The sequence below is a fragment of the Falco peregrinus genome, chromosome 5, assembly GCF_023634155.1.
Source record: "Falco peregrinus isolate bFalPer1 chromosome 5, bFalPer1.pri, whole genome shotgun sequence".
Classification (NCBI taxonomy): domain Eukaryota; kingdom Metazoa; phylum Chordata; class Aves; order Falconiformes; family Falconidae; genus Falco; species Falco peregrinus.
The window spans coordinates 18,170,958-18,184,783 of record NC_073725.1 but is presented as its reverse complement, the minus strand read 5'-3'; the positions used below and the strand labels follow the sequence as shown (position 1 = coordinate 18,184,783).

Sequence of the window (13,826 nt, the reverse complement as noted above, 5' to 3'; positions counted from 1 at the left end):
CCTGAGCCTACCCTTCAAATTTTTTAGGATTTCTCAAGTTTTACATACAAATATATTAGAATGAAAGACAAAAGACATGCCTACTCATACTTGATTGTTTTTTTACTTGGAGGTTTGCATTGTAGCCGTTAGGGGGCAATGAAGCAGTTTAAGGCTGCAAAACGTTCTGAATACACTCCAGCTGAAAGATGCTCAATGAATTTACAGTAAATTTGTCATTTACAGCATATTTACCATGTCGTTGGAGCTCACCTGCATGGTTTCCCAGCACTGCTTACTGCTTCATTAAATATTGTTATGTCTCCTGTAATGGGTTCCTACCTGTAAAATACCATTTGTATAGATGCTCTCCTTTAATGTATGCTTTATGGTCCCATACTAACAGATTTACTTGTTTTGTTAGTCTGTTTGATTATTCCATCTGTACTTTTTGCAATAGCAACACTTTTTTCCTCACAGATGAGCCCAGAAGCAAATTGTGGATCTGGGATTCATGTCTTTAGTGGATGAAATCAAAACTAACTTGTTCACAGGGTTCCAAAATCAACAGAGCAATTATGCCGAATTCTAGACCTGTGAAATATGGTTTGCAGAAAAAGGGTTTACATACATGCAGCTTAGCTAAAACAAACAAACAAATCAAATGGAGGTAGCAATCTAGTGCAGAAGTCCACAGAAATGTTCTTATTTCAATATAAAACAGATTTAGCTACACTAAGCTGTTACCTCAACAGCTGGATGTTACATCCAGCTATTTTTTCTTCAAATTCTGGTAAAGTCCCTCTTTTTCACGCACAAAAAATATTGCAAACCATCACTGGAGAGTGCCTAACTTAATATTAATAATAAATTCACACTATCGCTAGAAAATAATTAAAACCATCATGAAATAAAGCGTTCAAGAAGATTTTGCTTTAGTTTAAATAACCTAGTGCCACTGATATAAAAAAAATAATTGGCCTAGCTATACTAAATCACTCTGTATGTAGTATGTACCCAGCAGTGCTCCAGAGACAATGAATCAACAAATACATGCCCAAACAGCCCTACATGTGGTATCAATATATTAAAAATGCAGCTCCCTCTTCCTCAGGCTACATGGTAGAGCTGTTCCACTAATTCCTCTTTGGAAAAAACAGTGGTATCAGCAGCATTACTTACTACAGGCAGACTGTGAAGCAGAAAACCAACTAATAACTACATCTATCTTCCCACACTCTCCATGCTGCAGCCACTAATACACAGCACATGAAAAATCTCCTTTCATTAATTATGCATACAGTCGAAGTGCCGACACAGCAGGAGCTCGCTGTGATGCCGCTTCACTTTAGGTCTGTGCACGAGAAGTAGCAAGAGTTACCCGGAATTCAAGAGGAGAGAAATGAAGGTGCCATTCTTGGCAGCTGGATGTTACACCGGACTATTCCTCTTCCTACCGGTGGAAAAGCACCGTCTGTCCATACACTGACCAACTGGTTGTATTGCCAAGGAGGGTACACACCGTGCAACTTCCCACAGTCCCGGAGAGAGTTGTGGTAGACTGCCATTCCTGATAGCACCCACCGCGAAGGACTATCTTTAGCTCCTCAGCTGAACATGCTCTCTGTGCCCTGCCTCATGATGCCCTTTCACGCAAACTTCTGCCCCTTGCCCTGTAGCTCCTGTGCCCACACATCCCGCTCTGCCAGATCTCCTGGCATGGGAGCAACCACATGCCAAACTTTTAGAGCAGCTCCTAGTCCTCAGGCCGGAGGGCAGGCACTAAATCAGGGCAGTACGGGGGTTTATGCCATTTTCTGCAACAGCAGTTAGAACCAGAAGCACCAGAGAGTCTGGCCTCCTCCTTCCTTTCTATGCCGTGAAGCGGGCTCACCGCCGCAGTGGCCCTGCGCCTGCAGCCCTCACCTGTCCGTGTTGTGAGGGTCAGTGTACCTCAGGTAGTACCAAGCAGAATCAACAAATGTATCCATGGTATCGACTTCTCGCCGTGCTGTTGCCTTACACCTGAGCGACAGAGAAGGAGAAAAGCTATTTTTAGCGAAGTGACAAGCCTGGAAGAAAAACAACCGTGTACAGAGTGGCCACAAAGACATTTAGATTGAAAACTGACCAGGTCTGAACAGCCTGAAGTGACACGTTCAAAAGTCGTCCAACACCTGCACACAGGGCTGCCTCTCCTTCTCTCTCCCTCCCAAACCAAGCAAACCCAACAGAGGCCTGAACAGCTGTGACACCCAGCGATAGTGGAAGATGGCCCTGCACCAGACAGCCCTCTCAATCCTGCGTTTCCGGAATTTTTTAGAACTGCCATTTTGAAAGAAACAAAGCAAGTCTTACAGCACAGACAAGCCTTCTTTGTCGTAAAGTTAATGGGTACCGAATACGTATCACACTCGTTAGGTACCAGCAGACAAATAATTTCATAAACATTTAGCAGGAGGAGCAGGTTGGTGCCTCTCACTGATGGTCTGTACAGAAAGGTCTCTGCAGACTCCATTTGTCACCTCTAGAAAAACAAACTTAGCTTCACTTCCACTTTCACTGAGTTGTAGCAAATCTCTTCCAGACCTTGTAGCACAATTTTAATTTGTGATTATGGCATATCAATTTTTACTTGGAGCTATATTGGCAGCCCCAAGAAACAGTTTAAAAATAAATTTTAGAAGCTCAGGTTACTTTCTGCTAATTTCTGCCTAAACAGAAATTGTTTGTAGGAGCCGATAATCACATTTAATAAACTTCCATTTGTTATAAATGATTTCTCTTTAAAACTCTTACAGTTAAAACAATGGGATTATTCTAATGTCAATAAAACCTTGCAAACTGTGACACACTTGTATATAAATACCACTGGCTATATGTAACAAATGTATGCAATTTATAACCGTATGTAAATTTAAAGGTACATATATGTGTAATCAATATACATAACAAATAGAGACTGGCTGTTTTATGTTTTCCAACTGCGTGTTCAGTCTCTGATCAGGCTTGATGACTGAGCTGCCACATGTGTCTGCCTGTCGGCCTGACACTTCATCTTGGCTTGCCAAGGCAAGCTGATGAGAGTACCACCACGTTAACATTTTCCTTCACTGTCTCTGCCCCAGTCCCTTCTCTACCAGAAAGTTTTTCTTTCAATAGGAATAATGTAGTAAAGAAATATTACTTCTAATTGTTTTTTAATATAGAATAACCATTTCATTAAATTGTATACATAAAGCAGAGACTTGGCCAATGCAAAATACTATTGCATTACATTGAAACAGAATGGCTTTTCACTCAAAAGCAAGAACACTTTACAGTCGTTGAACCATAACTGTATGTGCATCATGCCTCTGATGTTGCCTGTACTCTCAATGGACATGGCTCGCTAACACAGAGACAGCATGGGCATCTTTCAAAATTTATACAGTTTATATCAATACTGTGATTACAGGCACAATACTTTCATCTCATTAGATGATCTTCAGACAATTATCACAATTACCTGGACTTACTTGTGTAACAACAAACAACTTGGGCATCTCCTCCCATTTATGATTGCTAACACTAATGTCACTCAAATACTCACGGACTTTTGTATCTTTCCATCTTGCTTTCCTTATTAGCTCTAGATAGTAAATGCAACCAATGGAAAAAAAACCAAAACCTGTTACTGGAGAGAAGGACTAAAGGAAGGGATGATGCAACTTCTCAAAGCAAGGAAAACCAAGGAAGACTCTGCAGACACAAAAGTAATAGCTCAAGGGATTTGAAACTGTAGAAGGCATATGAATGAGCGATACTGAAGACAGCTGTCAAACAGGTGAGCATTAAGAAACAAATAAAGGTGAGAATTAAAAAAAAAGTCAATTTCAGCAAACTACCACGTTTTAGGCTAAGAAACTAGTCCCGTACACCTTTATTTCTGACTAAATAAATGTCCTTGATTAAGGATTTGAAGTAGGGCAGTTACAATAACTATCCAGAAAGAATTGTTATACATCAAAAGTACATTGTTGCCTGGTAAACAACAATATCAGTTTTGAATAGAAGTTCAGAGGAAGCCAAGGGTGCACGCAGTGACTTTCAGTCACATCATGAAAATTTGCCCATTGAAATTTGGGATTGTAGACCATGGCATTTCTGGGGATTTTACTAAACCTGTGGATCTTGTTTAGGAAGGCTTCCCTGTAAGAGTCACACTTTAAAATACACTACTATATGTAATTTAAATAGGAGTATCTGAGAAGAAATTTTGTATGCAGAAACATGGAAGTAAATATGTGTTTTACATAAAATATATTATCAACAAAGGTCAAAAGACATGTTCCTGGAGAACCACAAAACTACTCTGTGTAAGCTATCTAATTAAGAGATTAAAACCATGCTGATTTTCTACCCTTCAAATGTTAAAATAAAGTTAGATGTTATGAAACTGCTGCATTACCAATGACAGCCCTAACACCATTTATATGTCTGGTTCCCCTGCCTGGCAACCTGGTAACGTACTGCTCATTCGCTCAATCTGTTAGCACCTGCATTGCATTGCAGTGCTGATGAAAAACTTCTCTGGGACACCTCATGTTCTACCAGTTCGTTCTGTAAAACCTGCATGCAAACTCCAGCATACAGAGTATCTAAGCCTCCTTCAAAATCAGACAACTGATTTTCACAACATATCTCTCTCTGCTCAATTTGGGCTGGTTTATTTCTTAAACAGCTGGACTAGAAACAACAAAGATTACTGCAATGACAAGATGCATATACTTACTATCTCCTTCAATCTGAATTACATGCTGTCATCTGTAATGTACAGTGAATGTCATTCTTCATGATAACAAATTACATAGCTGAGGAAATATTTTATTGTTGGACTATTGCTAAGAAAATGAACATAATGGTAGTTTCCTTAGCAAAAAGGTGTAATTCAATAATCATTATAAACTTTATATGAACTCTGCTGGGGAAAGATAATGAAAGTTATTGTAGAAAATAAAGTAAGAAGTACGGCTAAGAAATGGGGGGCAGGGAGAAAATAATTCTGTTTTCCCTTTTTTCTTTCCTCCAACTTAGAAACAGTGAGGTTTGCTTCAGCTTGTTTATGAAGAAATAGCAGTAGGTGTCTGTGTTGCAAAAAAGAAGTTTTGAAGAGGATGTAAGAAAAAACCAAACCCCCGTGCTGGGTCAGACTAAGCATCATTCTGGAGCAGTATCCTGTCTCAGAGTGTCAGTTTTCAACACTGACAGTAAGAGCACAAGAAACAAGCGGGTACAAAGCGGTCTCTCCCATTCTGCAGTAAATGCAGCATTGGCTTACCTTGGACAGGGACAGTTCAGCCACTCTGGAGCTGTTTCTAAAGGTGAGGCTCCCTTTCCTGTGAAGGTGGTTACACTGGGCAACACCACAGGTAAGTCCTCATAAGGTACGGGGACAGTGCCACATGTCTGGCAGTGAATGACAGGAATAGGTGTTCCCCAGTATCGCTGTCGAGATATTAACCAGTCTCTTAATTTGTCACTTGTTAGGTCTCCACCTACTTTTTTATTTTTGGCCTGCTGGGTAATAGCTTTTAAAGCCTCCTGCCGAGTCATGCCTGTGATCTGATTAAAAAAAAAAAAAAAAAAAAAGAGCAGCAGCAGGAAAAGAAAGAAAAATTTATATTTGCTGTTAGTGAAAATGCAAGAACATTCACATACCAGCTACTCAATTAAAGCCTCTTGCTCAAAGGAAAATGTTCTTGATTGTCTTGTAGACTCCTTCAGCCTTTATTGGCAGATATTTGCACTTACTGCTAATATTTTAATCAACTGCTGTTCACTGAAACTTCCAGAATATGACCAAAATGAGGAAGAGACTGAGGAAATGCAAATGGTAAAACCAGCTTTTCTCCTGTGTTCATTTTAGGTTTTTCTATTGTTACTTTCACATACCATAAGGATGGTGAGGCACTGGCACAGGTTGCCCAGAGCAGCTGTGGATGCCCCATCCTGGCAGTGTTCAAGGCCAGGCTGGATGGGGCTTTGAGCAACCTGGGCTAGTGGAAGGTGTCTCTGCCCATGGCACAGGGGTTGGAACTAGATGAACTTTAACATCTCTTCCAACCCAAACCTTTCTATGGTTCTACGATTCTATACATCTTAACCATTTAGGCCCTACCCGTCATGTAACAGAACAAGAGCTTTGTGTACGCTATTAAATGCATTTTTTCAAAAGCTAGAACACCACATATATCTTATTTAAAGATAACATTTCTATGTCCTGTTAGGTGGGTATGTTACCATAAAGGCTTACACCACACTTCAATGACTATGTGGAAGAAGGACTGATGTGTTAATATTTAGCTTAAAAATCTACTGAGATTATGAAATAAGAATCAACTTTTAACATGGATTTAACTATTCAGTTTCCATTATAAGACTCAGACCAATATTGTATCTTCCTCTCAAGGACCAAAGAAAAAAAAAGTAATTTTATTGCTAGAGAAGAGCCAACAGATTTCAGCATTAAATTATTCCTAGAAATCTGGTAGCATAAGCCTGGCTTGATTTTTTTTTTTAAATATGGAAAATCCCTTTAATCATACGAAGTATTTGCCACTCTTGAGAAAACAGATTTAGTTTGCATTGTTATTATATCCATACTTGTACACTCACCTCTGCAGAATTAATGACTTTCTCCAAACCATTTGGCAATGTCTCAATGACTTCAGTGAAAGAAATGCCCAAATTCTTAGCTACTGCAGCATCTTCTGCACTAGTACTAGGAATTCCTAGGAGGGGAGAAAAAAAAAACCCCAACAGTTCTGGGATTGACTAACAAGGGTATCAATTGTCAGTTTGAGGATAAAACATTTTATTTCTATGACACTCTCATTATAATGACTTAGGTTTCCCCAAAGGAGTTTAAAAATCTAAGAACAATAAAAATGTTTTCATGTTCTTTAAGCAGCAAAATTTAAGCAGCAATAATTACAAACACATTTTCTCAGTTTCTCTGTAATCCAAATATTCATCAATGTCTTACCTCAGAAAAGGCTGAAAATTTGATGGTTCCGAAACAGCCTAAAAATAAAGCTACAAAATTTGGATAATAATATTTTCAATACAGTTATATTTTCTAAATGTAATATATTTACATAATACAAATTTTAATGCTATCTGCAAATAGGAGAAACAAATACTAATCAAGCAGCCGAAATAATCCTCTTGTTTCAATATTAAGTTTAATCTCTTTCTAATTTCACAGTTTATTAAAATGTACCACAACACAACAGTCTCTAACATTACTATCCCTTTAACTTCTTATGAAAAATATGCTTTGTTTATAAACTCAGGAAAAAAAATCTAATAACATCAATTCTCTATTCATAATTATAACTACTGAAAGCACTTCCTACTGCTGTTCCAATCAGCTATAGAAGTCACAGTACTTGAGGCCCCTGGTGCTATCTTTCCCATTACATCTTATTATTTGCAACAGTTGTCCGTCTTAGTTCTACTTTGGAGGACTACCTTTCAGGGTGAGCTAAGAAATTTCTTAACTTTATTATCACATGTATTCTGAAATAACACTGAGATACTAACAGATTTATTATTCCCACAGACAGATACATCTTTCTGCATATTTTTTTTCCTTTCAGTGATAATTTATTTAATATTTTGAACCATCTTGCACAATTGCTGTCATCTTTAAAAGCCAAAGAAATTTATTCTGACAAGCCAATGACAACATTAAGTTGATGAAAATTACAGACAAAATCTCTTAAAATACTGCTGAGCACATCAGAATTATTAACATACAAATGACTTAATTCAAAACCAGTTTAATGATCATCTTTGTCCAGACAATGAAATGCCTGCTATACATTAGCTCTGCCAGTATATGGAAGTTTGGTAGCAGATAACTAAAGAAAACCAAGCAAAACTCTCCTGTGAAAAATAACCCTTTAACTAGCAAAATACGGAATCACTATTTTATCTTTCCAGCAGATGTACGCTCTTGTCATTTCAAGGCCCTATTATAGAATAATATATGTATCTTAATTTGTCAAAGAGCCCTGCAGCCTGCAACAGGTGGCTTCACAATATGCTCTACACACGGAAAAAAGTGGGTCCCGCTTTTTGGTCTTCCTTCTTTGGAAAAGATGATACTATTAATGTACATTTGCAAAGCTCAACAGCTGGCATCCAGAACTTCCTGGGAAAAACTGGGCTGTTTCCAACAGACATAAGGCCAAGGTACATGCCAGTGAACAAGCTGGAAGTTTTTAATGAAAAATAAGATTAGGTATCTCAAATTATTTGGCTTCTTGTACACAAGGAAAGGTTCTGGTTCTTAAAAACAGATTCATCTCTAAAATATAAGACGCAGGCATGTTATAAGTAAGGTATACAGCCAAGTGGGTAACTTCCACCAGCCTTGTGAGGGTCACCCAAGATGTCTTTGTACCATCAGCTGGTTTTATTCATCCTAGTTGTTGTGCAGGAACAGCTGGTATTGGCAGTGGTACAGAGAAGAAGGTAGCAGCTTCAGGGCAGGAAAGATGTGTCAACAACCAGGAGGCAACAAAAGGGAGTTAAGGGATAAGGAAGGGAGTGGAAAGGGGGAGGAAGAGATAACTGTTTCCTATTAGGACTGGCACAGAACACTGCGTGCTCAGTGCAGCTGAGATGAGACCATAGCAAAACACAGGAGTAAACAAAAAGCTCGGAGGGTGCAGATTAAAATGGACACCATTTTTAAAAGTTAGTACAATTTCCAGTTTTACTTAGAAGGACAGTCACATCATACTTAGCTACCCAAGCAGAGGGGCTAGGCTCCCTGTGCCAGAAAGGAGCCAGACGGGCTGCTTCACAGCACAACTCTGAAAGACACCCCAGGTGATTCAGAGCATCCTCTAGCAATGCCCTTCCCCATCCATTTATGGATCCTCAGTCCTAAATTAGGTGCCTTAAATTGTGGGAACACTTCCTTTAGAGATGAAGGATCCAAGGTAAATGTCCAAGGCTACCTGAACAGAATTGTTACCTATTCTGAATTATTTCACTGACCTCAATGCAAATATTGCCACATAAAAGTCAAGCTTGGAAGTTTTGTACATTTACTGTCTGAAACATTTCTCTGTAAGGATACATATAATCTATGTAAACACATGACACAAAAAAAGCCGTAAGTCTGGGTAGCTGGGCACAATATTTATGTCAAACAATTGTACAGTTCTGTTAAGGATGGTGAGAGACAGCCAAATACACATGCACTGTAGGTAATCAACCTTCTTAAGATATGCAGATCCTCAAATTTAGCCCATTAGACTAATTTTATATTTCCATTAAAATTTATCAGCCTGTAAATCTCTTACCCCAGACAGATTCTACATAGCTACTTCTCCCTTCCTTCACTAATGAAGAACAGAGTTCCAAAGTCTAGAAGAAAGCCACTGTGTTCAAAGATTTACTGCAACAGTATATCTCATCGCTCCAACACAGCAACTGAGAACTATTATTCCACTTACGCATTAAAAGTCACATACCTATTTTAGTATCAAGAAAATTCTCAAAATTGGTTTTTGCTGAGATGACTACAGGAATCTCCTGACTGGTCAGCAAATTCACAGCTGTCACTGAAGTCAGTGAGTCTGAAAACAGGTGTTAACGATCATGGTAAGTAAAATATGACTGAAGATATGCTAAGAACATTAATTACTATTAGAACTCAGTTTATCTTAAGCACACATGAAATTAAAATTTTGTTTAAAAAAGAAAGACAATGAAAAGCCTAATCACATTTCTAAAAAGCTCAGACATATCAAAATCTTCATTAAGTCAGACTGATAAATTTTCATGATTCTTATAACAAACACCTGAATAAAAACAGAGTAAAATTTGGATTATAATAAAAAAATTGAGTACTTGACCAAATGCAAGCCTGCTGCAAAGTTGTATGAATTTGCTCTAGTAAGCCCTGAATTATATACTAGTGTACACTATTACAAAATTATGCAAAAAAAAAATAATAATCCAGCTATTCAGAAGAAACTGAAGGGGAGCACACTTCCTATACTTTTGATTTGCTTGCTTACAGAAGAACTACAAAGCATGAGAAATATTGACCAGTGTTGAAACAAACGAAACTAAAAATCCTTATTGATTTCCAAACAGACTATTCACATTCATATTAGAGATGAGGAATCCAATGTCCACAGGGAAGGGGAGAGAGAAGGAGAGAGAATCAAGGGTGAGAACTGTGATAAACTGAAATTGATTGACAATGTGTAGCTTGGGTGGCTCAGCAACAAGAAAATCAAATCTGAATACTCCCAGCTTTGAGGATTCAAACCCCAGATCTCATTCTGGACTGGTTTCTAACTTTTTCAGTGCCTTTAAGTTGATGATAATTAAAATAATTAAAATAGCTAAGAGCTTCCCTTCTCCTATCTTCATAGCTAAGTCTTAGGACTGTCTGTGGAAAGTCTTAGGTTTGTATTGCAACACAAAATCTGCTTGAAATAAAGTAAGAGCATTTTAGAGAACAGGGCTACTGTATCTCATCACTCTTCTTAACACAAATTATATATTTATTTATTTCTCATTATTACTTTTTCAAATTTCAGGTGTCTGAGATATCCATATTCTAGAAAAAATTCCTCCCATTCAAGCCACTGTACATAGGTTTCCTCATGTTTTAAAAAAAAGTACAAAAGCAATCATTTCGCTTTTTAAAAGCAACTAACCAAAAAGCCTCATGAACAGGAAGCTGAGTGGGTAGGACAGTCTGCTTTTAAAAATAACTTCTCTCTTTCACCCAGCAATAATTTTGATTTTATGCTGGAACCCAAAATAGTAACTCCAGTTTATGAAGACATTCTTTCTTGAGCTCACTGGCTCAACATCATTATTATGATAGCCATAAAGAGATGGTATTACAGTTACAAATGCAAAAGAATGTATGCATAGCATTATAATGAGATAACGAACAACATAAGGGTCAAATCTTTATCTCAGACACCTCATGCTGTCAAAACTAGAATACTTACCAGACACTAAATGAACATAAATTTATCTAGGCTACAAAACTGAATGCTTCAAAACTGGTTGCTCGTCTCTATTTAAATAACAATAGCCTAAAATACAGAGCTGTACTCCAAGAGTAAAGGTATCAGAACTGTAAGATACCTCGCCATAAAAGTTGGCTTTTTTCTTTCCTATAAACCATGAAAATATATCCTCCTCATTAGTTAAATGAGAACACAGTGAAGAAAGGGAGTTACAAGTCTATCTCCATTGAAAACAATTACAATTAATTAAATTAAAATTTTAATATTACTGGTGGATTATTTAAGAAATCTTGGTTAATGTATGGCCTATTCAAGACCATTCAAAATTTCTTTTTATTCAAATGCCATTGTTGGCTCTTCATATGTACCATGGCTGAAATGTGAATCTGAAAGTCCATGTAGAAATTCTTCTCATTTACATTCTCTTCTTTGGAAAATACCAGTTTGTTCCTCTGAAATGCTCAAGGAATAGTAAGAAATACCAGCCAAGTTCAACAAAAGAATGCATATAAGTATATTTACAAATAGCAGGAGTACACAACAATAGCAGAGTTACAATTCTCGAATTGTGCCTCTTTCTCAATGACTTATGGCTGTTATTATTCTGAATGAGAGTTTAATTTAGCTCAACCAAAATGTCAAGTTTACTGTTAAAAACCACAAAAATAGCCTTTCCAGGTATTTCTATGTAAAAACAATTAAAAAAAAATACTGTTATCCTTATTATAAACAAATTTTGCACTTCTGTGGTTTGGCTTAAAGCACCAGATCCAACAAAGATACAGGCAGGTACATGGATGTGCACTTCTGTGGTTAGTGCTTTGATTTGGCCGAACTATAAGAACTATACACATTCAGGCTCCATTTTTTTCTGCTAGCAAGAAAACTTTTTTAAGGTTATAGAAATGAAGCACTCAAAAATAAAGCAGGTTCTGTGCAAACACCAGAATTTCCCACAAGATTCCTGCTTCATTGCTGCTGATATCAGATGTTACATAGACAATGAAACCTCAGCTTTACCAGTGAGGAAAAAACCAAACACTGAACACCAGCCTGAAGTGGGAAAAAAATAATATTCTGTATACATTGTATTTGGTCTTGTAATTTTCAGATTTTTCAACAACAGAAAAATAGTAGACCAGGCAGAACTGGTGGTAGAAGCCTTCAAGAAACCAGTTAACACCAACTGAAGAATTTCCATTTGTCTGTATTCTCTGTACAAGTTATGACAGAGTATAGGGATACCTTGAATTTACTCCACTAAAGTAAGGATCTGCACAGCAGAGTATTATTTTGCTATCTATCAATGATCCGCTTTACTATCTATTAGCGATCTATTGCCCTCTTTATGTTCCCTATGACAGGAACAGATCATCGTTGGTGCAAGAGCTGGTACTGCTGTCCTTGTGCTAACAACAAATTACTGTAGAGCCATAAGATTTTCCAATGGGCTGACATAGTCAGAGTTGGACTATTCATTTCTGGTACACAAGGAAACAATCTCTTCCATTGCTTTTATATACTATGAAGTGTTACAGGCACTATAAAAGGAAGAATTCTAACATAGCTGCTCTCACCACATCTAAAGCCAGGACAGGTTGATGTGATACTGTTTGACATATACCAAGAATCAAAAGACCTGTCCCCTCTCAACAGGAACAGCTCCTGCTCAGCTTGACACATATTCTCTGAATACCATTCTCTAAAATTGTTACTATTCTACAATAAAATGCAGTATCGGAAAAATACCACCTTTCCCTGGGATGAATTCCCTCTGAAAGACTTCCTTAAGGCTGCTATTCCCATGTAGCAGTCTGTGAGCTGGTAAGATATATAAATGGGAGGCTCCATAAATGGCTTCAGGTGTATAGGTGTAAGCTGCTAGCTTCTCTCCTGTTACTTTATCATTAACCTGAAACAAAGCAGAAAAAATCCCATTGGAAGTGCAGCAGTTTTAGATTCCTGTTGCTTTTTATGCAACTAACAAACCTACATCACCCTGTAGAAGTGCGCAGTTGTCAATACCAAGCCAGATGCATTCCCACTATAGGGAGTTTCCAGAATGAAACCTCAACAAAATTTACTTTTAAGACCTTGAGAAAGTTGCTTTACAGTCTTGCTTCAGTTTATCCAAATACATCTATTAAAAATAAATTATAAAATCATGTAATATTACACTGTGCTACTGAGCTAGATTCAATCCTTGGTTAAGTAACCTGAAATCCTTCTATTCACTTTTACTATGCATGCCTTGTTTTCAAGAAACAGACGTGATGTTACCTCTGAGATCGAAAGAATTTAAGATCATGTCAGCTATGAGGCATTCTACCACACTTCTCTGATGAAGTCAATACTGCAACTTATGCATAGGAATAAAATATTAAAGGTGGCACAACATTAAAACAACTGGACATAAAATAGTAATAAATTTAGAGGATTGCTTAAGAATTACCACCTGGCACTATCAGCAGGCTTTATATTTTAGATCAATTAACTGTGGAGCACACCGGGGTCTTAGAAGGAGATTTTTCTACAAGAGGTATTGACATACATTTTCAGAAATTGATAAAAACAACTTAAACACAAAAATGCACCTTCAAGCAGTGTGCAATTTAGAGGCATTAAGAAAGTTTAAGCTTCAATTGGAAGTTCCAAAAAATTCAATCTTTTAAAATAAGAAGCCATTTTAAAATGTTAGACCAGAGTAGATGAGCACAATAAAGCTTTGAGGCACAAGGGCTGAAATTCCATCAGGGTCTCTGAAAATCTCTTCTGCCACTATTGTATTTG

The 13,826-nt window shown here is 37.5% G+C and overlaps 1 protein-coding gene across 3 annotated transcripts in view; it reads right to left on the bottom strand.

Moving 5' to 3' along the window:
• LARS2 (leucyl-tRNA synthetase 2, mitochondrial) overlaps nt 1-13,826 on the bottom strand; it is an 88,580-nt gene that overhangs the window by 32,492 nt on the left and 42,262 nt on the right. For all 3 annotated transcript variants that reach the window (XM_055805307.1, XM_055805308.1, XM_055805309.1), the window contains 5 exons: nt 12,789-12,948; nt 9,513-9,617; nt 6,637-6,752; nt 5,300-5,583; nt 1,906-2,004 (listed from right to left, as the gene is read on the bottom strand). In XM_055805307.1, the coding sequence (XP_055661282.1) occupies nt 1,906-2,004; nt 5,300-5,583; nt 6,637-6,752; nt 9,513-9,617; nt 12,789-12,948 (764 nt within the window). The remainder of the gene's footprint in view (nt 1-1,905; nt 2,005-5,299; nt 5,584-6,636; nt 6,753-9,512; nt 9,618-12,788; nt 12,949-13,826) is intronic.